General features: G+C 51.3%; 10 protein-coding genes across 10 annotated transcripts; 4 read left to right on the forward strand and 6 right to left on the reverse strand.

The window, feature by feature from the left end:
• Window positions 1-49: 49 nt before the first annotated feature.
• BDW74DRAFT_143266 (HotDog domain-containing protein) lies at window positions 50-709 on the forward strand. Its single transcript, XM_073722849.1, has one exon. It carries the CDS (start codon window positions 251-253, stop codon window positions 635-637), a length of 387 nt encoding a protein of 128 aa, XP_073590332.1. The 5' UTR covers window positions 50-250; the 3' UTR covers window positions 638-709.
• Window positions 672-2,426, reverse strand: BDW74DRAFT_10699 (thioesterase family protein). Its single transcript, XM_073721655.1, has 3 exons — window positions 2,194-2,426; window positions 1,692-2,137; window positions 672-1,626 (listed from the first exon to the last, which is right to left on the reverse strand). Exons 2-3 carry the CDS (start codon window positions 1,801-1,803, stop codon window positions 707-709), a joined length of 1,032 nt encoding a protein of 343 aa, XP_073590333.1. The 5' UTR covers window positions 1,804-2,137; window positions 2,194-2,426; the 3' UTR covers window positions 672-706.
• BDW74DRAFT_10684 (putative alpha,alpha-trehalose phosphate synthase subunit TPS3) lies at window positions 1,940-5,388 on the reverse strand. The gene is made up of 3 exons (XM_073721651.1): window positions 4,946-5,388; window positions 2,194-4,889; window positions 1,940-2,137 (listed from the first exon to the last, which is right to left on the reverse strand). Exons 1-3 carry the CDS (start codon window positions 5,149-5,151, stop codon window positions 2,076-2,078), a joined length of 2,964 nt encoding a protein of 987 aa, XP_073590334.1. The 5' UTR covers window positions 5,152-5,388; the 3' UTR covers window positions 1,940-2,075.
• A 930-nt stretch (window positions 5,389-6,318) lies between these two features.
• BDW74DRAFT_165018 (C2H2 zinc finger protein) lies at window positions 6,319-8,247 on the reverse strand (the record flags this gene model as incomplete). Its single annotated transcript, XM_073726367.1, has 1 exon — window positions 6,319-8,247. The coding sequence occupies one exon, from the start codon at window positions 8,245-8,247 to the stop codon at window positions 6,319-6,321; it is 1,929 nt and encodes a 642-aa protein (XP_073590335.1).
• A 1,765-nt stretch (window positions 8,248-10,012) lies between these two features.
• On the reverse strand, window positions 10,013-10,545 carry BDW74DRAFT_143271 (uncharacterized protein). The gene has a single exon (XM_073722850.1). The coding sequence runs from the start codon at window positions 10,402-10,404 to the stop codon at window positions 10,204-10,206; it is 201 nt and encodes a 66-aa protein (XP_073590336.1). The 5' UTR covers window positions 10,405-10,545; the 3' UTR covers window positions 10,013-10,203.
• Window positions 10,546-11,670: 1,125 nt separating this feature from the next.
• Window positions 11,671-13,453, forward strand: BDW74DRAFT_10771 (uncharacterized protein). Its single transcript, XM_073721681.1, has 3 exons — window positions 11,671-12,310; window positions 12,372-12,842; window positions 12,894-13,453. The coding sequence occupies exons 1-3, from the start codon at window positions 11,819-11,821 to the stop codon at window positions 13,416-13,418; spliced, it is 1,488 nt and encodes a 495-aa protein (XP_073590337.1). The 5' UTR covers window positions 11,671-11,818; the 3' UTR covers window positions 13,419-13,453.
• A 576-nt stretch (window positions 13,454-14,029) lies between these two features.
• BDW74DRAFT_10810 (sodium/calcium exchanger protein) lies at window positions 14,030-17,525 on the reverse strand. The gene is made up of 3 exons (XM_073721694.1): window positions 17,188-17,525; window positions 14,179-17,119; window positions 14,030-14,113 (listed from the first exon to the last, which is right to left on the reverse strand). The coding sequence occupies exons 1-2, from the start codon at window positions 17,392-17,394 to the stop codon at window positions 14,354-14,356; spliced, it is 2,973 nt and encodes a 990-aa protein (XP_073590338.1). The 5' UTR covers window positions 17,395-17,525; the 3' UTR covers window positions 14,030-14,113; window positions 14,179-14,353.
• A 235-nt stretch (window positions 17,526-17,760) lies between these two features.
• On the forward strand, window positions 17,761-21,089 carry BDW74DRAFT_143275 (condensin subunit BRN1). The gene is made up of 3 exons (XM_073722851.1): window positions 17,761-18,039; window positions 18,101-18,674; window positions 18,740-21,089. Exons 1-3 carry the CDS (start codon window positions 17,972-17,974, stop codon window positions 20,723-20,725), a joined length of 2,628 nt encoding a protein of 875 aa, XP_073590339.1. The 5' UTR covers window positions 17,761-17,971; the 3' UTR covers window positions 20,726-21,089.
• Window positions 21,090-21,554: 465 nt separating this feature from the next.
• On the reverse strand, window positions 21,555-22,280 carry BDW74DRAFT_143277 (uncharacterized protein). The gene has a single exon (XM_073722852.1). It carries the CDS (start codon window positions 22,263-22,265, stop codon window positions 22,062-22,064), a length of 204 nt encoding a protein of 67 aa, XP_073590340.1. The 5' UTR covers window positions 22,266-22,280; the 3' UTR covers window positions 21,555-22,061.
• A 360-nt stretch (window positions 22,281-22,640) lies between these two features.
• On the forward strand, window positions 22,641-26,352 carry BDW74DRAFT_10853 (uncharacterized protein). The gene is made up of 2 exons (XM_073721715.1): window positions 22,641-23,440; window positions 23,508-26,352. Exons 1-2 carry the CDS (start codon window positions 23,202-23,204, stop codon window positions 26,083-26,085), a joined length of 2,817 nt encoding a protein of 938 aa, XP_073590341.1. The 5' UTR covers window positions 22,641-23,201; the 3' UTR covers window positions 26,086-26,352.
• The last annotated feature ends 1 nt before the right edge of the window (window position 26,353 follows it).

Consider the following 26,353-nt stretch of genomic DNA (forward strand, 5'->3'; position numbering starts at 1 on the left):
AAAAAGAAAAATGTCCACCAATCAAGGGCCACCGCAGTACATCTCGATCCCGACATACTCCCGCCACCCCAAACCAGCCACCGGCGAAGACGGCTTCTTCAGCCAGACGCTCTCATCCGCAATCACAATCCCATCAGTGCACACTTTCAGACTTGAGCACCTCCCACCTAATCTGCCCTCCCAGCCTCCCCTATGGCCGTCGCCAACTGCACCCCCGCAACTGATCCCCGTTCCCGGCGCGGATCTGCTGATGCGCCTTGATTTTGCTAGCTCCGGGGTTTGCGGCCATCCGGCCACAGCCCACGGAGGGGTTCTAGCTACCGTGATTGACGAAGCGATGAGTTTGGGTGTTACGCTTTATGCGCCGGAGGCGGGGGAGCAGTATGACTCCGCTGCTGTTGCTGCTGCAGGGGGCGCGCCTGGCGCCAGGATTCGGTCGAAGATGTTCACGTCGCAATTGGACGTGCGGTATAAGAGGCCTGTTTCGGTGCCCGGCGAGATTGAGGTTAGGGTCAAGGTGCTAGCGAAACAAGGGAAGAAACTCTGGGTCAAGGCGCAGGTTATTCAGGACGGGAAGATCATGGTTGATGCGATGGCATTCTGGCTGTTGACATTGGCTGTGAAGAGTGTCTTGTAGTATACTTTCTCATCTGTATTATGTCACTGTGTATATAATATACCTATATCGAATAGAATCTTTAGACATCTACAACCGCGCTCGCTTCCCAATATTCCGACTGGCACTCACCACCAATCCAATCTGCGTGCTCAGTGCCACAATCTCCCCCCTCGCATCCAGAATCGTCACATCCAAATCGGTCCTTCCATTGCGCACCTCCTTTGTCACCACCCGGCTATACAGCCATTCCTCCCCAGCCTTGGGCAGTCTCTTCTTAAAATCAATACTCAGCGACACAGTCGGAAACCAGTACTTAGCCGTGGGCCCAGCTCCCCCAGTTGAGGAACCCGACTCACCCCCCGTCGCCATCGTATCAAACCCATCCAGCGCCATGGGGAACATGTCCGTGAGAAACACCACCCCCTCATTACTCCATCTCGTAACGTTCCCCTCCGGCTTCAGCCGCGCCCACTGATCTACGATCCCGTTCTTGCGCTTCTTCCGAGCCGGGTCTACCCCGAACAGCTCAACCTGCGTCGTAGCCTTGCGGAAATCCGCAAATGGCGGATCCTGTCTCATCCAAGCTTCGTCTCGACCTGTCTGCGATAGCCGCTCAAAGTCGACCCCGCCGTCACTTCGACTCCCACCCACGGGCTCCGGATGGATTTCCCATTCTGTCTTTGATGACACGCCGACTTCCGAGCTCGCCGGGCTGACCGTGATGTATCCGGCCACCTTAACCTCCATTTGATCTTCGCGGATATCCTTTCCACTTTGGCTATGGTCTTTAGGCTGTAGCAGCTCAACATGTAGGGAACTGGTTCTCTTGCCTAATTTCATATCATGCACCCTCAGCGTTGCGGGACCGTCAGACGTGCGCCTGAGGAAGGTCAAGTGCATTGATATCGGGGTTGCCGGTTCGCTCTGATAGAGGTCTGGATGGGCGGTTGCAAAGTGCACCAGGGCAAGCCGGTAAAGAACTGCACTCGTATAACCACCATGAGGTACTATCTCCTGAATTAGCCGGTGAAATTGAAAAGGCAAAGTCAACGTTTGTAGATGCGGGGAATACCTGTGCCGATGCAAAAGGATTTCTCGAGAAATGCGGAGTAACGGTTGCGCCCTAGGGGCGTTACACGGATTGCCTCTTCAAATTTGGCACCGTGGGCGGTTCCTGCGTTCATTTCGAAAATAGAAACTATAAGGAAACTATGGTAGATGATTAAGTCAAAAGTTCGAAATAACGCGGCAATTTATGTGTTGGAAGGCACATGGCCTTAATCTTATCGGTATGATACAGTAAGTATACCTCGGCTAGTTTGCTGCCGAGCGCTGATTCACTCGGTTACCGTGTTCACTGCTTATTTCTCAACATGAGTTCATCATTCTAAAGATGGCTATTCATAAAGATGCTAGTGACAAGAAATGTAGGTAAACACGGCGTCTTCTATGTTAACTATCTCGAAACACCTTGATCAGCAGATGTTTTCGCCAGTCTCTCTAGAGATGTCAAAACTCCTATACTCCGTTAGCACATGATTCAAGAGCAATATAATCGAGCGCAAACAACGTACCAGCAACTCCCTGCGTCAAGGTAGCCCGCGCTTCAGTACTCCTCGAGCCGAGCGTAACCGTCATAGCGTAACTGACCGCGTGCGCACTCTCCAGCTTGTTGGCCCACCGGAAAACGGGCTCGTCATCACGGCTGTCACCGATTGCAAGCAAGAAGTCTGGTCGGCCCGCGTCGTCTTGCTGCTTCATACAAGATCGCCAGACCAGTTCCGCCGCCGAGGCCTTGTTCGTGTTGGTCGGCTCAACGACGAGTAGTCCGTCGACTAAGACAGCGTGCACGCCTTGGTTGGCGCAAGCGTCGTTGATGTGGTCTGCACACTCGGACGCCAAACGGCACGCCGCCGGCTGGTCCTCGGCCGCTTCATAGTGGAAGACAAGAGAGCAGTGCCGCTGTTCAATCCAACTTCCTTCCGCACGCTGCTGGTAATACTCAAGCATTTGCTTCACGGCCGTCTTCCAGGCGTCGGTCTGATCCTTGTTGGTCAACTTCGACCACGTCTCCGAGTATGGTTCGCGAACGAAGCATCCATTTTCTGCAATCAAACCCAGCCCAGAAACCATTCGGAAAAGCCGCTCTAGCTCCTCTGGCATCCGCGCGCTCATCACATACACAACATTCTTCGGGTCCTCGGTCAGGTCCGCTAGCGTGGTGATGGCCCGTTGCGGGGTAGTGACGATGATGCTCTTGGGAGATCCCCATGAAGCCAGCGTGCCCTCATAATCCAAGATTATGAGCCGCCGGTTTGCCTGGCGGTACTTGTCTTCAAGTTTGTTCATGGAGAGTCTCGGAACAGCCATGATCTCACGGGAAGATTGCTCGTGCCAGACGCGGCTCAAAGTCTCGCTAAATGATTTAACCCAATTAGATGTGGAGTTCTGAAGCACGGATTGATGCAGCTGTTTCCACACACGCTGGCGCTCATCTTCGCTGCGGGAAAGAGCCGTGTTAATCGCGTCCGCGCACTGGTGGTAGTCCCATGGGTTAACGAGTAGGGCATGGTTGCCGAATACGGATGCACTACCCGTAAATTCGCTGAGAATGAGTGATCCGTACTTCTGAGCACCGTACTTCCCATCTTGGCAGTAGACAAACTCGTGGCTTGTTAGATTCATACCCTCACGTAGACTAGTGATCATCATCGCATCCGCCACGGAAATCAAAGCAAGGTATTGCGGGAAGGCAAGGTCTTGTTTCAGGAACACTAGAGGTTGGTGCGCAAGCGTTGAGTGAGTGGAGTTGATGCGCATGACAATGTCAGAGATCATAGCTTCCAGCTCTGGCTGTTCTGTCGTGCTGGTAGCCACCTGGATCAAAACTACCTTTTCGCGCCATTCCGGGTGGGTGTTGAGGAAGAGCTCATAGCTCAGCAGCTTCTGTCGAATGCCGCGCACCTGATCAATCTTGTCGCGAGCCACGATGAGCCTCTTACCTGCATAGCGGTCGGAAATCGTCTTGATCCACTGCTCGACGTCTGCTGCCTTACGGCGCTTGTCCCACGAGAGCGGATCAATACCAATCGGGAACTTGGTCACATTCACGAATCGGTCCTCCAGCTGGAGACCATCGTTTGTAGCCTCAACACTGAGGATTCGACTGCAGGTCTGTAGGAAATGACGACAATATTCTTCTGTCTGGAATCCGACCAGATTCGCCCCAAGCATGCCCTCAAGAAGCTCCTTACGTGGCGCCAAGCACCGGAACACCTCAGAGGATGGGAAAGCAACGTGGAGGAAAAATCCGATCTGTGCATCTGGGAGTAGTTTTCGCAGCATCGCCGGAACAAGGAGCAAGTGATAGTCTTGAACCCAGATGGTATCGCCCCGTCTCCAGTTTCGCGCAATGCGCTCCGCAAAGACCTGGTTCAACTTGACATAGTAGACCCACGAATGGTCCTCGTAGGCTTTGCTCTTCGGGTTGTCGGGAATCTGATAGTGGAAAACTGGCCAGAGGATCGTTTTGCAGAAATGGGTATAATGACCGTCAAAATCACTGTCGTTGACATCGACCGTCAAGCAATCGTATTCACCCTCTAGCTTCTCGGATATCATTGCCTTCGTTGACTCAGACAATGCGTCGGTCGGCATACCCAGCGTACCCACCCAGACCTTGTCTTCCAGCTGCCCAGTCTCCGCCGCGGCTCGTACGGCGTTCCGCAAACCGCCATTGCCCTGTTCGGCAGTTGTGATCTTCCACTCTGTCTCGGAGAATGAGGGCTTCCGGTTGTGGCTGCGTCCAGAAGGTCTTCTCGAATGCTTTGTTGGTGGCGCCGATGATGGTCCATCTACTTTGGGCAGGGTGTCTGCGGAAGACTCTTGGTGTCTGAGGATTGAAGGGGATGCCAAAAAAGCGGACTGCGGCTTGGGTTGATTGAGCGCGGTCCGGACGCCCCATGCGGGTGAATGGGCTTCGCTTTCAGTCAAGTGTTCGTAATTGTAAGCAGTATCTGGGTTAGGGAATGGGTATTCAGACTGGCTCTGGTCAGCCTTGTTCGGGTCGGAAGTGAAGATCCGTTCATGGTCTGTGGTCGCACCCGGAGTTAGACCAACATTGGAAGCCTCATTGCGCTTCTCAAACAAGCTGACTGCAGGGTTGGGCGTGGCTTGCACGGATTCAGGAACCTGCTTCTTGGGCAAAGGGCTTGAGGGGAGGGCTTGGGTAGGCTCTGGAGGACGAAAGCTGACTGTATATGGGAGAAACCTAATTTCATTAGCAAGCGGGGATCCACGAGGTAAGCATATGGTGGGGTTCAGTACAGAGAAGCTATGTAAACAGTCATCGTGTAGAGAGGAGAAGGCGCAAGTAAAGATAGCAGAAGACGGGAGGTAGGTCTAAAGCAGGTCTGAGGCAGAGATTGAGGGTCTTCCTTGAAGAATTGTAGAGGTTGCACGGAGTTCAGAGGGAAAAGGGCAGCAGATATTCCAGTTTTTTGCAGTGAAGGGCTCGGGCTGTCAGGACTCATCAATACGTCATTGAAGCGTCCAGTCCACCTCGCTGGGCTGAGAAACTGGATCCAACCAAGCTGGACCAACTTCCCATGCCCGTTTTCCTGCTCGGTAGGGATTCCGTGAATGAGCTTTGACAGAGGTATCTATCAGGGTCAATGACTTGTCCAATATCAAGGATTCTTTGGTGGTGGTGGTCTAATATTATTGGGACGCCATTATTGCTCATCGGCGCGCGCCCCTCATCTGTCCGCCCCTTGACAATCGGGTTCCGACAGCGATTCTCTCATCCTCTTCTCTTTCGAGCTCGAATATTATTTCTTGTTCTTGCATTAAACTATTAATACCCCGTTGCTAAAATGGTAGTGCCAAATTAACCTTCCCGGGCCCTCACTCGGGCACCTGTCGCAGGCCCTCTGCCGCGGCCACAGGAGGTAGCACGGCTCCGGACCCGGATGGACCTCGCCCAGGCGATTCTAGACTCGGGGCAAGGGACGTTCCATAAATCTTTTACAGCCGGTATCAACTCTGCTCGCGTTGAGTGATATTGACTCGGGAAATAACATTATCTTGTCGCCCATTCCGACAGTGTTACTGTGCATGACGAGGCGGTGCTAGAAAGATCGATGACACTCCAGTATCAAACAACCGGTCCCACCCGGCCCATACATACAACCACGTGCACCAGTCGGACTCGCTAGAGAAACGTTCGCCAAGTGCAAACGGTTTGCTCACTTCATCAGGATATTAAACAAGACATATACTCCGTATTAATGCAGTGAGAATCATGTAGGGTGACAGAGAGGGGGAGTTGAGAAGAAACCCATGGTTCGCCAAAGAGAGAAAAGAAACAGGATATCCCTAGAAGCACCATACAATGCTCGTACCCGTGGATGGATAATATACCCTTGGTATTTTAACAGAAACAACAAAGATAAATCTCGCAAACACCGGGTGTCTGAATAAAAGCAAGGACGCCAAGCACGAAAGTGAAAAAAAAAAAAAAAAAGCCCCCCTGGACAATACAATCATGTCATCAACGGCATCAGGATAAGAACACATGTAGGATGAATATATCGTGCACAGAAAAAAACAATAACCGCTGGTCAAAGTGTTAGGTTTGCGGCCAATCCCTTGCAGGGATGCGTAGTCACTAAACAGCGGACCCGAAGGGCAGTTGAAAACTACCGTTGCACCGCACCTGCGGTTCCTGCCTCAATTGATGACTGTGTAACACCAGAGCTAGTCGCAGTCAGTGCATTCACACTTGACGTTGCCACCTGCGCTCTGAGAGCGGCCACTTCCGACCGGAGCCCGCTTAGTTCATCGTGAACAGAACGGATGTACTCCCAGAGCTTTTCTTCACGATCACGCTGCTGATCAAAAAGGCTCGGATCGTGAGACGGATGAACATTATTGGCTGAAGCTGTTTCGGGAATTGTTTTGGAAGATAGCGGACCACCGTGATTACTCGAATGGCTGTGCGATGGAGTATGTTTAGCAGCGACAGCAGGCGGCTGCACGGAGCTCTGTGAATGAAGCGAAAACCGAGGCTCCGAGGAACCCAATCCAGGTGGCGGGGGAAGTTGGGGTGCCCCCGGCTGAGGTGGTGGAAGGCCCAAGCTTGGCGCAGAATGGTTGGAAAGAGGCGGTTGAGAGGGTCCGGTGCGATTATACGTTGGTTGTGAGAACGGGTGGGAAAGGCCCGGGGAGTGAGCGCGATGGTGCAATTGGATGCCGTTCTCCGGCCCTTGCCCTAATTGGTGGGAAGATAGAGCATTCGGTGAAAGCGGCCTGGGACTTTCTGTCATGTTTTGTGGTGCAAAGGCAGAGTGGCCAGAACTTTGGTTTGCCGATGGGAACGTCATATTGCCAGACTGGGATATAGGTGAAGGGGAACCACTAGAGCCACCATGGCTTGTGGGTGGAGGGAAGAGTCCACCGGGGGACGGTCTGCTGGCAGCAATAGGGGGATATGTGCTCGACTGACGCGCTTGGTAGCTGCTTACACTGTTGGAGCGGCCGATGGAATCCGTGGGTACATCGTGTTTCTTTATGCTGGGCATGTTGTAACGGCGCTCATCGTCTTCATCCATGCGTTCCGGCTCGGCGTAAACAAGGCCGTCCATAGCATCCTCAGCGCCGGCAGCTGCGGCATCGCCATATTCGTCTTCAGGTGCATAGCTTCCCATGCTTGCCCTACGCCCAGCACATCCACCCTGGCCTTTGTTATGGCGCGCAAGGGCATCACCGCGAGCGAATCTGCGTCCGCACTTGGGACAAATATGGGGTCTCTCGCCAGTATGCAACTTCTGGTGTCGTTTGAGATCATGAAGCCGCCGAAAGCGCGATTGACAGGTCGTGCATACAAACGGCTTCTCTTGACTATGCGTGAGCAGGTGACTCTTGAGGTTATGATGCCGTGTGAATTCTGTTGCGCAAAATGGACAGCGATGCTTCTTAGTTGACGGAGACCTTTGGCCAGCCTTACTTAGGCCAGAGCTCGGTAAACTGAGACCACGTCGAGGGTCGTTGAAACTCCCCGTGGGCATCGGGTAGGAGAAGGCCTTGTTGTTGTCTTGATGCAAATCATTGTCATCTCGATGACGCGGCTGGTCACCGTCTTGCGAGACTGAGTCTTCTATGGGTCCAGGGCTCGCTACGGTCGAACTGTTCATTAAAGAAGTACCGTTTTCGGCCGTGCTGAACACTGATTCGCCTGCTTCGCCGGCGACAGGATGAGAATCCACTTGCATATGATCGGAGTGCATGCCTAATGAGTCGCTAGCGGAGCTATGCTGCTGCTTTTCACTTGCGCCGAGGGCTTCGCGCGCAACTTGAGAGCTGTTCTGATCTGGCTCTCTGTGCGGTTCGAGGGACCGTTCCGCGGAGCCAGAATTAGGTGCTGCTGTGGTCGACATAGCTGGCAGGGAGTCTTTGGAACGTGTGACGTTCAGCCCCGCACTGGCAATCGAGGTGAGATTCGAGTCAGGTTTGGAATGTTTCAAGAAGGCAGCGGAGTCCGGAGTACTCGATGTAATCGGATTGGACGGGGCGGATAACGGGTTGGAGATGGCGACGGGCTCGTTGTTCGACTGCATCAACGCGGCCATAGGTAATGGATCTTTCGCACTACCTCGATATGATGGATGATTATAGGAAGGGGCTAGGTAAATAGAAGTCATGTTAGCGAGATGGAGGTGTCTTTGCGCGGCGGATAAAGTTGTATGAAGCCGGTTGACGGCACATTGACTGGGAGATGCTGATGATAACGGACCATGAATTCACAGGAGAATACATTCGAGAAGGAAGAGCCAGAAAGGTAAGGGGATGGGGAGGATGCCTCAGAGAGGCGCTGTCGCGTGGGGCGCTCACCTAGTGTGGCGCAAGCTGACGGGGACTTTCAGCCTTCGCAATATTATTAGAACAATTCGAGCTCAGGAACCAAGAGGATGAGTCCGCGGAAGAGTAAGGACAGCTGATCAGCTTCGCCAGCAGGATTGAAAATGCTTTTCTCCCCTCTCGATCAGAAGCTTGTAACCCGATCGTAGATTCAACCCATCGGGTGGGAAGGCTTCAAAGATCGTGGCGGGAACGCGGCGAGATCGGGATGCTCAACTAGGCTGCACTGCAGGGCAGAAGTCGCAGCGAACAATATTTCATGGACTTATCCCACAAGGTTCAGTATCTGAATTACCGTCAATGGGTAAGTAAGAGATACTGAAAATGGAATTCAGAGCAGTTGTTAAGAAACAGGTATGATGGAGTCTAGTCCAAGAGCGACTGACAATGCGAGTCTGGGACATGGACAGGAGGCTCACAAGAGAGAACAGGGTGCATGACAGACGAACAGCTACAGTATCCCACAGGGAATGATAGACGCACTATGATGAACAGGAATTGGGGCTGATGCTGGGCTGCGCGGCATAGATTGGTAAAAGTAGTACGTCAAGGTTGAAGAACGGAACGGACTGTTTGGGTCGAGGCAGAATGGGTCTGCAGATGATGGCGTTTCTGAAAGGCGCAAAGGGGCGGGGGCACGGGGGATTGTGGAGAGAGAAAAGAAAAGAAAAAGACGCAGGAATCAGGATGCCTGAAAAGTTGAAACTGGATGCGAGCCGGACTCACAAATCAAGATGCGCGCGAAGAGGAGGTTGGAAGACCGACCATGGCCTAGGTATCCTGTCAGCGGCTCAGCAGGTACACCGCCTACCATACTAAAGGCTGGCCCAGGAACGCAGGATAGCCTTTTCTCAACACATATGTGTGAAGAAGGCATATTTTTTATGTTTCTACTTCTCCGTCCATATGTAGTCTATGTATCCCGAGGCCGTCAACCAGTCCCCAATGTTTGCCAGTTTCTATGTACCTCAGCTACAGTGGCTTTCTTTCCAATCACGAGCTCCGTTTGGCAGCATGATTATTGGATAAATGTGAAGGCGAAGTCGAACAGTTTCTGGTCAAGGCAACAGATGTAAGTATTCTCCCGACGTCGCGGGCCACAGCCCAGCTGAGCCACCGCTGCCCTGCTTTCTCCAAGTGGGACAAGAAGACCTCTGTGCGACAGCTGGCGATCAACGGACATACAGTACGGTGTACTCTGTACGTACACTCACAAAACCAGGGAATGAGGCGGTGTTCCATTCTGAAACCTGAAAGTGAAGTCCGTCAGCCTGTCGGGGCTCTGCTCGAATTGTAAAAATATTGAAGGTGGCTTAGCGGCCTGGGGCTGTGTCTAGACTCTAGACCCCAACCGGGCCTTTGGAAGCCTCATGAGTAGGTACAAGCCTTGTAAGTTGCAGCTCCTCGCGTCCCGCGTTATCTCTGTTTTCTTTGGGTTCAACATCTTCCTACGAGGGATTCTGGAACATAAGACAGCGGTACCCGTCTCTATAAGTATTTCGACGTGAGGCGGTCTCCTCACCGATGCGAGATGTGGATGATTCTTAGACACGTTATCTCGCGGTTACACTGCAGTTCAGTTGATGTTGGTCATTCAATCTTGCTGCTGTAGTCATATGGTGCTAGTAAGCCGTGTATTTATGTTGTATTGATCAATTCTGCTGCCATCATTTTGGTGTAAAGCTCCCGCAAGGGTCGGTTAATAGGATCACATTTAATCTTACAGTACTATAGCCATAACCCTGCGGTATATATATATTTATAGCTGTGACTTCTGATTCAGCAATGGGCAAGTTGTCAAAGTGTGAAGCCAAGAAGTTAGACCCCAGGTAACTCCTCAGGACAATTACACTACTCCGTACTAGCATAGAATGAAAGTAGCTCAAGCAATGTCTTTGGCATGTTGATAGACAAACACGGCAACGTGGAAGTGCAAGATTCCTGCAGTAAGCCTTGTACGGAGTGCGTACATATATGATGGCCTCAATGCTCAGGCATCGAGATTGACCTCCACAATCTATTCCGTAAGATCATAGCATCCATCGGGACCCTTCGGGCTTTATCTTCAGTATAATTCGGTCTTGACTCCGCCCGCTCGCATTAATCAAGTCGAGTCTATCTTTAGACCCTCTCTCTCAGGAGTCAGCCAACTCTGCATCCCGAATGGCCTCACCAAGCAACGACCAATTCCCCCCCTCCACGATGGCAGCGGTTCTGCATGGCGTGTGGTTGGCTGGCCCCAAGGCGATCAACCCCGGCGCTAAGCAGAGGCACCAAACAGCTCAGTCTGCATCGCTCATTCGCTCGTCGGGTGACAGCCATGCATCGAAGGCGTGCGGACTGAGAGGTTAAACGGCTTGGTGCCGTCTGCAGTCTGGTTGAGTTGCGGCCCTCCCCACTGTGATAGACCAGGGCTGCTGCTCTAGTGATGCGCCAGCCGCCCAGTCACAACCCTGCTCCATCACCTCTTCCAGCCAGTCTGACCGGCTGCTCGTATCCTAGGTTGAATACTGCCTTCGACATCGCCCAATCATTGCCGCTCTCGTGGTGTCTCTGCATATTGCTGGGCGCTTACTCCCATCTCTCACGGCCGATGGGATGGTGTTCGAGATGGATGGCCCCGCTGTGAGAGCGTGACTGTCGCCCATCATAGATAATCGCTGCAGTCACGCCGCTCCCGAGCAACCTGTTGCTTCTTCTCTGTCTCTCCTCTTGCTTTCAACGCAACTTTCCTTCTGGGTTTGACCACTGGTCTGCATCTTGGTACAGGCAGCGCAGGGTTCGCCGCTCGTTCTCCAAGGTCTTCAAACACAGGCCAGTTATAATCACACTGGTAGATAGAGGCCTGCTTCGAGCAAGGTCCGTGCCCCAGGTCTCTTCCTTCAACTTCAAGCTGACAGTTTCCCAGAGCCATCTTACTCGGTTGACTGTGTTGTTCTGAGAAAAAACGAGTGCGTCGAGCCTGGATTTCCGATCCTCCTTCCATATATCTCGCCTATAGCCTTCTTTTCACCGCTGACCGTCGCCTGATAGCATACGAGGCTGTTGTACATCACTGGCCTAGTACGCACTTCCTTGGACGACACTGTACACCCAGCTCGATGCCCATGCTCGCCTAAAGTGGACTTGCCTGCTCAGTTTCAGTTCCCAGCACAAGTTCGGCCGTTGACATCTTCAAAATCAAACGCAAGTCGAACCAAGGCTGAGAGCTGGCTCTCATCGCATCTTGCTCATAATCATTGCAACTTTTCTTCGAACGTACTCTCTTACACCATAGAACCAATGTCCGTCTCGAGTGAAAGTCGAAACGATTCGCCGCAAACCTACGAGCCAACATCCCCAAGGGAATTCGTCAGTGGCAACAACCGAAGATCAATGGCTTCATCACCGCAACCCCCACCTGTCGGTGTTCAGGATAGTTCTTCTGAAACATTGGCCGCACCCTTGAGAAGTCCTCGGTCGGCCCGATTTGCGGAAGCGACTGCAATAATCTCACCTACTGCCGCCGAGCACAGCAGGTCACCATTTGCAGACCCTCCGAATCACTCTCAGAACCGGCCTGATGTTTCCGACGTGGGTTTCGGATACGTGAATGCACAAGATCCCACACAGCATGTACCTCATCATGTTGCACCGGCCTCGCCATTGAAGAGCGCATTAAGAGTACCAGGGACGCCCGCTCGCACTCTGAATCCTCTTAGTCCGACTTTCCGGGAAGAGTTCAATGTAGAGAAGCAGGAGAAGCAAGCAGAGAAAGCGAATGCGAAAGACTTGGTAAGACAATTCACTACTGTGTCGATACCATGCTCAGAGTTAATAAGTATTCTTTTACCAGGCTATCAAAGTACGTGTTAGAGTGGCCAAGATATTCCTTCGTTTCGTCAGTTTCGGTTGCAGTATCATTGTCCTCGCCATCCTGGCTACAACCCTGACCATTTTTCACACAACCAAGAACCTGCCTTCAAGGAGCGGCACCACACCCTGGGCTGTTGGTACAAACCCATGGCCTCAGTATTTGGTTCTAGCAACTGCATGTTTATCCTTGGTCGCCTGTCTGGGTGTTTTCTGGACATGGAAAAAGCGCGGCTATAAACGTGCGGAGAAGGTTGCAGTCTACTACTCCATATTCTCGGTGGGCTTCTTTGGATTTACTCTCGTTCTATGGGTTGTGGTGGCCGCCATATATCAGAACTCCAAATCCAACGGGAACAACCAGGATCTGTGGGGCTGGTCATGCGTGACAGGCAATCTCCGGTCTACAGCATATGCAAATGATATTGACTACCCCCTCTTGTGCCGCCTACAAGTGAGTTCAAATCCCATACAGAGGTCCGTAACAGTGGCTAATATCTCACAGGACTGGGGACTAGTATGCGCCGTCATTGAAATCGTCGTTGAAGTCTTGGTAATTCTCATATACGCCGTTGTCTTCTACCGATTCTGGTCCAAGCGAAAGCTCGCAAAGTCCATGGATCGCCGAGACAAGGCACGGTCAGATTTGTATCTAGCTCAACTACGACTCCAATCGGCGCCCAACACCCCGGGCTACCCCCTGAGCCCCAAGTCGCCATGGGTCTCAACAGCGATGCAGGACCCCTACTCCTCAGCAGAGAAGGGCGAGGCGACGCCGACCCAGTTTGCTACCCCTGTTTCGCCAACGAGACCCCAACCGACCTTTCAACTCCAGCCGCCGCCCATCCGCGTGCAGCACGCCACCCCAAAGACGGAACAGCAGGAGTCCTCTGCCCCTGCTCCTACGCCATCTCCTCCCCAGGAGCACATGGGTGCTGCGCCAGGAGAGAGAACATACGAAGCTGTGCCGATCCCCATCGCCTATGCCAGTCCAATGACACCGAGCTTTCCTCAAGGAGCCCGCCAGTAGCTAGTACGTTGAATAGCGTATATAGCTCTCCACGGAAATACCACTGGCAGCTTTTTGATCTTGGAAACCCCTAAAACAAATTGATGAAAAAAAAATTCGCCCGGCGAAGATTGCTCTGGACATGGTCGGGGAATCCATGGGAAGTGGATCGATGTCGGCGCACATTTGCTTTCTTGGAGTTCGGCTGGAGTCCGGGACTGAACGTACATATTTGATGGGAATTGAAACCTGATGGTGGAAGCCTGACTGGCCTTGGGCGGACCATATGCTACAAGATACCTAATTTAGCCTGTCTTTTCTTGCCGCTTTCCTTGTTGATGTTTTTCAAATGAACACTGGCTATATAGCTACCAACTATCCTCTCCAATCTTGTATGTCATGCCTCTGTTTATGCTGATGTTGATACATGTATGCTTTCCGAGTTATACCACTGAGCGAGTTTTTTGAAGGGCAGCGTCATCTCTACCCTCTTACATGGATATCTTCTCTTCCTACACTCGTTTGTCTACCTATTACAAAGACGATCTTTTCATGAGCCGCAGGCCACGAATGAATGGGTCCTTATGGTTATTTCCCGCGCCGGTTGCGCCACGCGTAGTCCAGAGTCGCTAGACCTGGCACCTCTTCGAGCACATATTCACAGATAGAGTACATCATTGTTGATCTGACGGGATGGTTCGGACACACCCTGTTGCCTTACCTTGGTACACGTATGTCAAATGGCCGAATACAAAACTTCAGGGGTATCGAAATCACTAACCTATCTAAGCGGATAACAGTCAATGTGTATAATGTCAGACTCGTAAGAATACTCGTTAATCGTGTCCAAACTATATCCTACATGCTATGTACGGGAAACGTTTCGCAAAACGAATAATGGGAAAGAAAACAAGTGACAAAAGCGTCTATCCAAGATTTCACCAAGCTCTATTGATTCAGGTAGCAAGCTCAGCAACAACATTGCTTAACGTGCTAACGCACCAAAGGACAATAAGACCGCAGCCAATCTTCCGATCCATCCGCCAATTATTCCAAGGGATTACTATCAGTAATCCTACTAGAGTTGTCAGAAGCGTGGCGCCACTGATGACAAGGACTTTGGAAACGGTAATGTCGTAGGTGATGTCGTCTGCGCTAGTTCGTGCCTTTTTAGAATGTAGGGTCATATATAGACCACCAAGGCCAATTCCAAGAAGGATGTTGAGCATGGGGCCACCGAAGCAGGCGCTCAAAGCCATGACTGGATATCCAAGGCGGGCAACGGTAATATTGGCGACCAAATCTCCGAGCGAATTTCCAACAGCAAAAACTGTAAGACCGAGGAGGGAGTCGCTGATATTGAGAATGATTCCGAGAGTCTTGAGGAGACTAACAACTTCCGTGGCTATAGTTGCAATCCAAAAAATGGCGACAATAAAACCCAGCAGTGCGAGAATCGGGCGCCATGAGGCTGGTGGGTGACGTACAGAGCTGCGGTCTCGGCGCTCACTGAGGAGGAGAGCGCCGAGACATACCAAGGCGAAGACAAGAGCGCATAGTGCAAGAAGCAGGAAGGTCCGTACCGTCAAATCCGGGTCTATCGCAGACCAAACGATCAAAGCTACGAATTGGGGACCTGTGAAGAGCTGGACATAGACCAGCCACGGATACCACTCTCGGGCCGTTGGGGCAGAATCCTGTACGGCAGGAAGCTCAGAGTCGTAGCGCTGCCGTCCTGTTTCCAGCTGAAATTTGTTGTCTTGGCTTGCAACTGTCTGTTCTGCAACAGAGGCCGGAAAATGAGCTTTCAAGGTTGGGCTATCTTCAGGCAGACGCACAATTGGCGTGATTGAGTTCGAGTCATCTTCTGTAGAAGTCACGATGACGGGAACGGGAGCTGATGTAGGTTCAGGCGGTGCAGGGTCGACAACGGGAAGCGTTATTGTAAGAAGAAACACACTAGGGGCTGCGACGACACCTAAGAGTCTCTCCCAGACCGTTTTGGCTTTCCATCCATCCAAGGTTGGAAAGAGCGTAGACAGGGTCAACCGCAGCAGAGATCGCGAGCGAGGCCACCAACTAACCGGGGACGTATGTCGACTGCGAATGTCAACTCCTTCGTGGATATGTAGCGGCTCTATTGGGCTGAATGGTGCCGGCAGGCGAATGCTTGGAGGCCTAGATGATGGCGACCCAGGAACATCATGAAACGAGGGGAAGGGACTGGATGCGCCGGATGAGTTGTTATCTTGCCGTTCTGTAGGGTATTTGGTACCCTTCGGGGATACTTGTAACGTCGAGCGCGAATCAGATGCTGTTTCAGAATAGTTGAGAGAATGGAAAGCATCGGGAGGCGCAAGCAAAGTAGAATTTTGTATGCTGGAGCCGGGCCTCGGGCTCGGGCTGCGCGACGAAAATGCGCTAGATGTAGGTGATTTCGTCGAGTCTGTGCCATGCCGAGACTCAAGAATTTGCGAAACCTCTGTGCTAGATCCATCATCGATAGACGGTCTGCTCACGGTTAATCTGGGTCGCGATGCAGCTTCACCAGTGAAGAGGCTGGTATCTAATCTCAAACCTACAGCATCGTTTGCTGATACAGCTCGAGCTCGATTAGTTCCGTAATCAGGAGAAAGAAAATCGTTAGCATGGCTGCGGCTGCTCTGCGGATGGGACGCTATGGAGATATTGTCTGACTGCAAACGGTACCCATGTGCACTATCCGGTGCATCTGAGTATCTCTCAAGACCAATTGAATGGCTCCTATTATGGCTTCGGGATCGTTTTAAAGAAGAGAGGACAGACCGGAACTCCAATGCACCAACCAAGCTTGGCCTTATGGGATTGAAAGTATTGCGCCTCGGCGCCGAAGGCCGCGATACGCGCATGTTATTCCGAATTTCTGCAAGATGTCTATTGCGAGTTTCGTCGTCCTCATCGGCATCTGCCCATGCCGGGCCCTCAGCACTCTCCAGAGCGTTGAAGTCTTCGGTAGTCGCGCCGCGCAAAAGACTGGTTGATTCGGATGCCATTCCAGGATCATCATCTTCTATTTCTTCGATATCCAACTCCTGATTGTCTGGAATATGGAAATGTGATCGAGCAGCCATAGTCCTTTCTTGCACTCGACGACGCCGAACGATGTACCAATGCCACGTCACAACAAGCAAGACATAGAAGAAATATAGCGCCACCATGGTAGCTGACTCCCAAGCATGAAGGCGACCGTCCGCCAGGAGAACCATGCTGAAACTTATCGCAATAACAAAATACCCGACATCACGAACAAAACTCCTGCGAGCGACTTTGAATGGGCGAACCAGCGCCATTGAGCCAGCAACCACCGAAGTTATGAAACCTGCCGCTCCAATAAGCTCTCCAATAGCCAAGCTACCGCTGTTGGACCTCATGGCCGCAAAAGTCGAAAAAACATCGGGACTTCCATTTCCGAAGGCAAGGAATGTGACACCGGTCAAACTTTCACTCATGCCGAGGAGACTGGCCAAGGTGCTTAGATCGATACACAGAAAGTCACTTGCTGCGATCCCGATCGTGCTGAAAAGCAGAGATAACCAAAGTACAATAATAATAAATGCGACCGGCTTCGCATCTGTAAGGGCACAGTAGTATAATTCAAGGTACGAAAAGAAGCCGTCTTCCTCGTCTGAGCAATTCAAGCGGACAAATGCACATTGATCTTTCGCGTTGCGGACCAGGCGGCACTGTAGAGATTATAGATCATGCATTAGCAATTTTTTTGTGAGCAGTATACCGACTGGGATCAAAGTACCTCTATTTTACCCTCCCGTTTGAAGAGCAGACCAGCCGAGGGATTGGAGATGCCTGGAGCGAAAGAATGACTGCTCCATAGTCGGAATCCCCAACTGAACGTCGCAAGAATGGTGAAGATCGCGAGAGACCAGTAGAAGGGCCTGACTGAATATGAGCGCCTCCGACGAGCCGAAGTTAAGGGAAACAGGGACGTCAGTTCGAGCATGGTGGACGATGCGACCGGTTCATCGTGAGCGCGGAGTCCAATGTGGAGGAAAAAAGAAGGCCAAGAAGAGATAAAGCAAGAATACAAGCAGATAAGTAGAAATAGTCTAGACTACTCTAGAGTAAGTCTACTAGGCAACGAAGAAACCCAAAGCACGAAGAGTAGTGGATACAGAGATTACATGCAAAAGCAGCCTCGAAGGTGATGATTGGCAGCCCGTGTCCGATGCTGTGATGTCACGCCCGGGGCTATGGTTGTGGCTGTGCCAGGCCAAAGTGTAGACGTGGCTTAGTTAGAGGCACGTGACTAGATGGTTACTGTGGCACAGTGGTACCACACTTTCTTGTTTGTTGACGGTCTCCTCTTGGTTTTTGCACCATCTCAGCGCACCGCATCAAATCCCACAAGATCATGCTGCGATCGAAAACTTGCCCCTGAGCAGTCTAACATTCACCTGCTCTCGTACTCAGCTCGCTTTCAGTCACGGTGACTTTCGCCGTGTCGCAAGGACTGCGCCTGTCGACCTTGAAAGCCCCCTTACTATCGTTGCTATCGGAGAACGAGGGGCCCATTCAAGATGCCCCGCGTCGCAAAACACCGCCGCTCCAATGGCGCCGGCACTCCCCAGAAAAACTCCCCTTTAAAGTACGTTCGTCCCTCTGTAGATCTTTCTTACAATCGAAGCGACGCCAACGGATGCTCTTAGGATCCCGCTAAACGATGATGTTGGGGAGAAGGCGGCCCGTATGGGGGCCCGCCAGGCTTTACATGACCGCCAGATGGACCAAATAAAGGCTGCAGTCAAAACGCCTATGCCGCCTCGCAGATACACTACTTATGATCGTGGGAGCTTGAGCCCTTCAACACCCCAAGGCTCCGGCCATCGCCATCGGGATAGTGATGTACACGGACGCCGAGGAGTCACACCGATGAAACGTGTACCAATTCTAGCCAATTTTGAAGAGTGGATGAAGATGGCCACTGACAACAAGATCAACGCCACGAACTCGTGGAACTTTGCCCTGATTGATTACTTCCATGACATGTCGCTCTTAAAGGAAGGAGACAGCGTGAACTTTCAGAAGGCTAGTTGCACATTGGATGGATGCGTGAAAATCTATACAAGCAGAGTTGATAGCGTGGCTACCGAAACCGGGAAATTGCTTAGTGGTTTGGCCGATAGCAGGGATAAGAAAGCACGCGAAACCGAGACCGATGGGGATGAGGCTGAAGACGAGGAGGACGGTGAAGAGGGTACCAACAGGAGGCCACGTAGGAAGGTAAGGCCTCAATTACAGCTTAACAACGTTGGAACTAGAATAACTGACAAAACCCTTAATGCTAGCGTGCGCATGAGGCTACACTCGCTCCATCGTTTGCTTCCCTTCAGTTGAAAAAGTTTGAACTCGAGTTTTCGGTCGATCCGCTGTTCAAAAAGGCATCTGCGGATTTCGACGAAGGCGGTGCTAAAGGTCTACTTTTAAACCATTTATCCATTGATGGGCATGGTCGTATTGTATTCGACAGTAGCGACGATGCCGTGGAAACTTCTCAGAATACAGACGGCGCAAGAGCAGAATCTGAGGCACCGGAAGAAGCCGGCTCTACACCACAACCACCTGCCGAACAGGATCGCGATGATACATTTGAAGGGGGTGTCGAAATAGACATTGCTCCCTTGGCTAGCAGGTTCTTTCCGAATCTCGATCGACTTGATGCACAGGATATTTGTCCTTCTCTAAAGAACTTCGACCTGGGTGACCCTAGTAATTCGTTGGATATCCCTCTCCTAAAAGCACCTGAAGATTGGCGGCAAGAAAAAGGTCATGATGACGGACATCCTTCCAATGACGCATCTGGAATCATGCTAGATGACGATAATGCTGTTGGGTTTGATGATGATGATGGGAGCTTGGCTGGCTTTGATCTCAGTGATGATGCTGGGTTCGGTGGCGGCGGCGAGGCATGGGCTCGGGAAGCCGCTCTAGAACCAATGCTTAAGGTGCACCGTGTGGATATGGAAGGTGAAGAAGCTCAAGATGGTGCTGGCCTCGAAAATGACGACGCCTATGCCATATCACTGAATCACAAACCAAGCACCCGGGACCACGAAAACATTCTCAGTTATTTTGATAACGCATTGCAAAAGAACTGGGCCGGCCCTGAACACTGGAAAATTCGACGGATCAAAGAGAATGCTGCTACAAACAGCACGAGCGCGGCCCCCAAGCAGCGAAAAGAAAAGGAGCCATTTGAAATCGATTTTTCTGCGCCCCTCGACCCTGCGGTGGCCGAACTGATCTATACCCCAGCCAGCTCCAACTCTACGATATCCCTTCCCAAGACCCAGTGGAAGACGAAAGGCCGCAATCTACTCCCAGATGATAAACACTTCAACTCCAGACAGTTGCTCCGACTATTCCTCAAGCCAAAGGCCCGTATGGGTTCGAGAAAACTAAGTGGACTGCGGAACTTCAACCAGCGACGCCAGGAACAGACCTCCGGAAATGGAGAGATGGATGAGGCGTTCTGGGCGAACCACAAAACTGAGGATCATGCTGGCGATGATGAGGGGGCTCCTGGAGCGTATGATGCCAACTTCTTTGCAGACGACGACGGACTTGCCTTCCCGCACGGCATTGATCTAGACGACGATGACAATCTTCCATTCGCGGATGCTAGGGAAATGCTGTCTCCTCCACCTGGTGGAGTTCCAGGTGCATCTGCGGGAGACGCAGGTGGAGCCACAGGGCTCACAGCACTACTGAACATGGTGGGGGCGACCCCTGGTGGCTCACAACTTCAAGGCGGTGCTGGAGGCTTCGGCTCGCAACTAGTAACGCAAGGTGGTCGGAGGGCACGGCCCGACTACGTCGCATACGCACGAGTTGCCAAGAAAGTTGACGTTCGTCGGCTCAAGACCGAGATGTGGAAAGGCATGGGCGAGCGGCTTATATCCGCAATGGACTCTGACCATCAACCCAGTGCTATGGCTATCTCGCCTAAAGAGCACCATGAAACCGATGATGACGGCCCGCCAACACCGACTCCTATGCATAAGCGCCCTAGACTGTCTTCAGATCTAGAAAGTGCCAAAGATGGGCACTTGCGCTTCACTGAAATCATGAACTCACTTAAATCAGTCTATGCCCCAGAGACACTTCGTGATATCAGTACGTCATACGGCTTCATTTGCCTACTCCATCTGGCCAACGAACAAGGTCTCCTCCTACAAAATGACGATGATAGCAGCGGTCTCGGGCTTGGTAAATTAGAGGAGATCTTCGTCATGAAGGATACAAATGCCATCATCGATGAAGCCGCTGCCTGACGTGGGTATATTGCGTCGAAACACATGGATGTACAGTGATTTTTGAAGAATCTGTTATTATTGCACCTTTTTTTAAGCCTTCTTGGTTGGGAGTATCATGAGAGGCTGCACGGACATGTCGTTCGGATAAATTTTGGACTTGGATTTCTCGGGCGTTTGTGTTGGCGGTTTATATTTGGTCTTCATCACACTGGTTTACCCGAAGCTTTTGCATTCTGCCTTTTTTACGTATACCACAGCCAAAGATAGTCGTGTAATGCAAGCTACACCCTTTGGCTTGGATATAATGAAAATTCACCTGTCTTGATAGTCACTTCACAGCGGCTCCAGTCATGGTTTATAGTGTTCATATACTACAGTAAAAAGAGTTATTCAGAAGTCATGGTTTTGTTTCATTGGTTACTTTACTTTACATGATCATAGACTTTGGACCACGGCCCATTTATAGTAGTTATTTTCATAGCAGCTGCAAGAGACATGGTCGGAAGGAATATATTGCTGGCAGCAGGATCTTCTATTTTACTTGCTTGACTATGGCCCATATGACCCAGGGGCACTTGCTTGAGTGCAACCTTGGAAATTGCCTAGCAATCTCTGCCTTGAAAATGCGTTGGAACTTGGGGCCTGAAATATCTACGAAAATGAAACGGCCACCAAAATGGCGGCCGGTGATTTTCACATGGGCACTGAAGCTGAGTCAGGACTTACGACTGAGTGGTGCAACATGAGCCCGAGGCCCACAAGTCAGAACTACTACCTAACCAGGGCAGGAGATTATTTATTAGGGACCTAATCCTTGTATGAAAAGTGCCTGGTTACACATTATTTGGTAGAAGGCTCACAAATCAAAAGTTTTCATACGGAATAGATTTGGTGCTCCAATATTATTTGTGATGTCTACTAGTAGCATCGGTGGGCAAGAAAACCTATCTAGACCATGTCTCGGAATGTTGGAGCTGTACGGAAGGAGTGCTAGCCACCTTGCGTAGCTTTTTATAGTCGCGACAAATTTAGCTCGGGCTTTCCTCCCTGGTTTCAAAACTCTGTTAACGGTGGCGAAGACGGCGCAGAATTTTTCAATAGTGTGAACCTGAAGGGTTTGCGAGAAGAATTAATCATATCGATATCAGATAGCTAGTGGCCCCCTTTTCAGCACCTTACTTATAGCTTTTCGTGGCGATCCTAACAGGGCGATATGTTGTCGGGCAAGCATATCATTAATATAACCGCACTTTCCCGCCAAATTGATCGAGAATCTCGTCGAGGGTTTATTAATTTCGCTGACTATGCGAAATAGTACAGACGCGTTGTGGAATCTATATCATGGAGTTCAGTATCAGCTGATGTTAGAGATGTGGAGATCGGTTGCAAGTCTCTTGAATCTCAATGTCAAACTTGCAGAGCTGGAACAGATGAGAAGAAGAATAATAATGAAGAAGGATGATATGCCGATGATCACGGAGATCACAGTAGTCAGCGTCATGTTGATGATGATATTGATGGCTGCCACTGCTGCCAGACCCAGTAGTGTAAACAGCATCTTTGTTTTACTTTTTCGGAGACCCAGCCAGGACAGGTTCCACTGTCCCAGCTTTAAGTCTTTCCCCTCTACTCCGTATCTCTCGTACTCTGTCCGTCCAAGCCCCTCTATACTTGGGGAATACTCCCTTGCTCTCAGAATTATCGCTCCCACCTACGTAGTCTACATAGTTATCAGAACTCATTAGAACACACAGGAATCCGGCTGATATTTCATCTTGGAATCTCGGCCAGCCCAAGGCGGCCTTTTCTATATTTGGGACTAGTGTGCAGCTCCACCAGCAACCTAGTGATTCAGTGAACAACATCAAATCAACTCCATCCGCCATCCCATTCGAAGCCCAGTTTCAAGGGTCCGCCTACGACCTAGCGACTCTCTTAGAGTCTCTTTTCTCTGCTCACTACTCACCCTGGGTTGCTCTCTCTCTCAACCTAATATTATTCTTATTATCGATTCCTTGCCAGTATCTATCGCTACTAATTGTTTAACTAGCGCTTTGCGCTTTCCCTTCTTTGTGGCTTGTTGAGTTCTCTTTTCACCCACTGCCGCCGTGACTTCTTCTCCTTTCCTCAAGGTTTTCCGGAAATCGTCAACGAATTATTCGTTATATCTACCTAATATTTAATTTTCAACTCGGCCATAGCGATAGTATCCTGTCGCCCTGGCCGTACTGCGGTTCAGACCGTCCTCCTTACCCCCGCTGGCAGCGTTACTCCTCAGCCTTCTCGATCCAACGGACCCTGTCCGCACCCTCACCTCAACTCGCCGTCGCTCTCCATCTCGAGTTTCCTGCTGCATCCCACTCCGTCCACGGTCCATCACATTGTTTATGGGATTCAGTTAGCGCCAGTGGGGAAGTCATTGACATTGGTGCGCTTGAAAGGAGCTTGTGGCTTTTGTCTGAAGTGATTCTTGTGTGTTTTGACCACTGCTCAAATGCCGATCAAGTCCTTCAAAGGTTTCACACGGCGCAAGTCATCTGGTAATGTCCTGGAGGATGTGGAAAACCCAGCGCAGTCGTCGTTCCGTGTCTTTGAGCGGCCGTCAACCGGGAGGAAGTCCCTGAGCGATGGTAATCTCCTGAGGCAGAGGACTGCAGATGGGCCGAGTCCGGGTTCTCCGCCAGAAGATGATAATATTTTCGCTGGTTCCGATGGCCCTGCTTACAGAAATCTGTATGACTCCTCACTCCCAATGGCTACACCCACCAACCTGAAAGCGGAGGAGCTAACCACCGAATAGAACAGGAGGGACTACAATTGAAGGCCCAGCAGCAGTTCGCTTCAGTTCCTCCACGCGCCGCTCAACGGACCTACAAACTCAGTTTGATTCCCAATCTCCGCATTCTAAGAATCTTCACGATATTCCAGTGCCGCCACTATCCAGTGCGCTACGTGCCGCTGGCCGGACATTTTCGTTTGGTGGAAGATTTTCGAAAACACCCGCCCAGGTACCACACCGGCCCTCGTCTCCAGACACAACTCGAAGCCGAGCAACCACAAACAGTACGACAAGCACAGCGACGCCGCCCAAGCTTCTAGAGACCGAGTTTCAAATCGACCGAATGGACGATGATTTCGGGAAAATGTTCGACGGCATCGGTGCCCAGGAGTCAACTCAAGGGCCCAACAAGAGAGGTGAAAAATCACCTCGACCCGCCCCAATAAGCACGGATCGCACAAAGAACGTCGAGCCTTCACCGTATTCTTGGGGAAGCCGACACTCTGGTGAGGGCCTTTTATCCTCGCCGCATGAGGACAGCTCTGCTTCTCAGCCTCATCCCGCCGATTCGAGCATGATACCCCCCCCTCTCGGACCACGTCGAAAATCGTCGCCTATGTTTGACGCCCCAGTCAATACCACTTCACACCGTTCTTTGGAGAAGCCAAAAATGGCAACTGACAAGGGCTTGAGAAGGAGCGTCTTATACCCCTCTAAGCGGGACACGGTTGCCATTGATGATGAAGATGCAAAGCTAGTTATGGCTTCTCTCAATTATAGCAAGAGGATGTCGCAGGCTCATATGTTGAGCGATTCGCCTGACCCCGAAGCGGACGATGACGTTCCGCTGTTTGGCCCCGATACTATCACCAAGAATATTCCCACGCAAAGAGGATATTTTCCTCCTCCCGGTCCAACTGGTGGCAGTGTCGACCCTTCGATTGCAGCCCACGCACGGCTGGCTGCGGAGTACGAAAATAAGCCCGCCCCGCCCCCGTCATCCAACAAAGTCATGACTCCGTCTCAATTTGAACATTATCGACAGCAACAGGAATTGAAAAGAGCCAACAGCGATGGATCTGACAGTGAGGATTCAGCAGAAAGTGACTTCGATGAAGAAGATGAAGCGGAAAAGAACCGGGAGACCGAGAGGCAACGGCGGAAACAGGAAGCTCATCTGTCTGTTTACCGTCAGCAAATGATGAAGGTTACTGGGCAACAGGCCTCACCCCCATCCCTCCGTCCGGAAGATCGCGCTAGCAGCAGCACGCCGAACTTGACGAATCCCTCGTTACAACCCGGTAACCAATCTGGAAGCGGGAAGAGCAGCGAGGGCGATGACGACGAAGAAATTCCACTCGGCATATTGGCAGCCCACGGGTTCCCCAACCGAAACCGTCCACCAACGCGCCTCATGTCGTCCAACTCTATGCAAAATCTTCGTGCATCATACCATCAGCCACACTTAGGCTCTGCGGGCTCAGATATTGGCGGTGGTAATCGGAGCAGCTTGCCCGTATTCGCCAGGAACCTTCCACGGGATCCCTATTTTGGAGCAAGCCTGGTTGCTCCTTCAAACAGGGAGTCACTTGCTCTGGGGGGAGGCGGCGGCTCTGTATATGGGGGGCCTTCTGCCGCTACAGGGTCGTCTCCTGCCCTGCCACCAGGAGGGTTGGTCGGTGTCATAGCTACTGAGGAACGAGCTAGAGCCATGAGACGAGGAAGCCCGAATACCCAAGCGATGTATGACCATCCACTTGGGATCCCGGGACCAGCAGGAAACGTAGGCGGTATCCCTAGGCCACATACGATGCTTGGCATGAACTCGGCCAACGGGTTTAATATCCAACCGTCAGTCTCGGCAACGGAGCAAGCTCAGATACAGCTGTCCCAACAGATGAGCAGCATGATGCAAATGCAGATGCAGTGGATGCAACAGATGATCCAATTACAGGGCGGGCAGGCTACCCCCCAACAACTTGCATCCCCTGGAAACTTCGCGATGCCTTCTTTCCCTGCCAACGCAAATTCAAGACCCTCGTCGATGCCAACGGTCGGTGGAGCATTGAACAATGTCTCCTCCAGCTACAACGGTGGGGACCACAGGACCCTAAGCATGCTCGACCCCAATGTCTCTTCAAGGTTGAACAGCCCAGCTATGCCATTTGTTTCTGGCGGGAATCGACCAGGCACTCCAGGTGGGGCTGGCTATGCTCCGTCGCTTGCCCCGTCAGAGCGTAGCAATGTCGGATTAGCGCCCCGATACAGGCCAGTCTCAACGCTCCCAGCTGAAGCTGAGTCAACTAGCTTTCTTGCTCCAGCGAAGCAATGGAATAACGAAAATCGAAGAGCCACTTACTTAGCCCCTTCTGCGAACGTGACCTCGCCGAACACGACTATTCGCCCTGTATCCAGTTACAGCAGGACCCTTACCGTTCCGTCCAAGCTCAGCAGCCACAGCCCTGCTCCAGCCGATGAGGAAGACGAAGATGAGGGTTGGGCAGAAATGATGAAGAAACGAGAGAAGAAACGAACGAACTGGAAAGTCAAGAAAGAGTCGTCGACCTTTGGAGAAGATTTATTGAATGCAGTACATTGATGAGTACGAGTAGATATTTTTGTTTCTTTCCGGCGTTACTCATAAGAACATTATTTGTTTTTATACGCATGCATTTACGCTGATTATAATACCTCGAGGCAAATGAATGACCCAGGGCTGACGCATATAAAAAGGCTGGGATAGCATCACAAGAGTTCTTTTTTTTTTATGTTTAGCTTCGATCTGTTACTACTTAATTATCATACCGTAAATATCAGCCAGAAGCTCATCTGTTCATATGATTCACTGCTTAGCCATGCTTTATCAG

This window comes from Aspergillus multicolor, assembly GCF_047715735.1.
Source record: "Aspergillus multicolor strain CBS 133.54 unplaced genomic scaffold BDW74scaffold_1, whole genome shotgun sequence".
In the NCBI taxonomy this organism is placed as follows: Eukaryota; Fungi; Ascomycota; class Eurotiomycetes; order Eurotiales; family Aspergillaceae; genus Aspergillus; species Aspergillus multicolor.

What these genes read in the sequence shown, in the direction of transcription:
- BDW74DRAFT_143271 (XM_073722850.1), bottom strand. Translation starts at nt 10,404, where the DNA reads ATGCTAGTACGGAGTAGTGTAATTGTCCTGAGGAGTTACCTGGGGTCT.
- BDW74DRAFT_143277 (XM_073722852.1), bottom strand. Translation starts at nt 22,265, where the DNA reads ATGCTGTTTACACTACTGGGTCTGGCAGCAGTGGCAGCCATCAATATC.
- BDW74DRAFT_143266 (XM_073722849.1), top strand. Translation starts at nt 251, where the DNA reads ATGCGCCTTGATTTTGCTAGCTCCGGGGTTTGCGGCCATCCGGCCACA.
- BDW74DRAFT_10699 (XM_073721655.1), bottom strand. Translation starts at nt 1,803, where the DNA reads ATGAACGCAGGAACCGCCCACGGTGCCAAATTTGAAGAGGCAATCCGT. An exon ending in ATCCTTTTGCATCGGCACAG is followed by an intron (nt 1,627 to 1,691) that starts GTATTCCCCGCA and finishes TTCAGGAGATAG; the next exon opens with TACCTCATGGTGGTTATACG.
- BDW74DRAFT_10853 (XM_073721715.1), top strand. Translation starts at nt 23,202, where the DNA reads ATGCCGATCAAGTCCTTCAAAGGTTTCACACGGCGCAAGTCATCTGGT. An exon ending in GGCCCTGCTTACAGAAATCT is followed by an intron (nt 23,441 to 23,507) that starts GTATGACTCCTC and finishes ACCACCGAATAG; the next exon opens with AACAGGAGGGACTACAATTG.
- BDW74DRAFT_10771 (XM_073721681.1), top strand. Translation starts at nt 11,819, where the DNA reads ATGTCCGTCTCGAGTGAAAGTCGAAACGATTCGCCGCAAACCTACGAG. An exon ending in AAGCGAATGCGAAAGACTTG is followed by an intron (nt 12,311 to 12,371) that starts GTAAGACAATTC and finishes TTCTTTTACCAG; the next exon opens with GCTATCAAAGTACGTGTTAG. An exon ending in CCCTCTTGTGCCGCCTACAA is followed by an intron (nt 12,843 to 12,893) that starts GTGAGTTCAAAT and finishes AATATCTCACAG; the next exon opens with GACTGGGGACTAGTATGCGC.
- BDW74DRAFT_143275 (XM_073722851.1), top strand. Translation starts at nt 17,972, where the DNA reads ATGCCCCGCGTCGCAAAACACCGCCGCTCCAATGGCGCCGGCACTCCC. An exon ending in CAGAAAAACTCCCCTTTAAA is followed by an intron (nt 18,040 to 18,100) that starts GTACGTTCGTCC and finishes GGATGCTCTTAG; the next exon opens with GATCCCGCTAAACGATGATG. An exon ending in ACAGGAGGCCACGTAGGAAG is followed by an intron (nt 18,675 to 18,739) that starts GTAAGGCCTCAA and finishes CCTTAATGCTAG; the next exon opens with CGTGCGCATGAGGCTACACT.
- BDW74DRAFT_10810 (XM_073721694.1), bottom strand. Translation starts at nt 17,394, where the DNA reads ATGCTCGAACTGACGTCCCTGTTTCCCTTAACTTCGGCTCGTCGGAGG. An exon ending in AACGGGAGGGTAAAATAGAG is followed by an intron (nt 17,120 to 17,187) that starts GTACTTTGATCC and finishes TAATCTCTACAG; the next exon opens with TGCCGCCTGGTCCGCAACGC.
- BDW74DRAFT_10684 (XM_073721651.1), bottom strand. Translation starts at nt 5,151, where the DNA reads ATGAGTCCTGACAGCCCGAGCCCTTCACTGCAAAAAACTGGAATATCT. An exon ending in ACTGTTTACATAGCTTCTCT is followed by an intron (nt 4,890 to 4,945) that starts GTACTGAACCCC and finishes TAATGAAATTAG; the next exon opens with GTTTCTCCCATATACAGTCA. An exon ending in CTTGACGCAGGGAGTTGCTG is followed by an intron (nt 2,138 to 2,193) that starts GTACGTTGTTTG and finishes AACGGAGTATAG; the next exon opens with GAGTTTTGACATCTCTAGAG.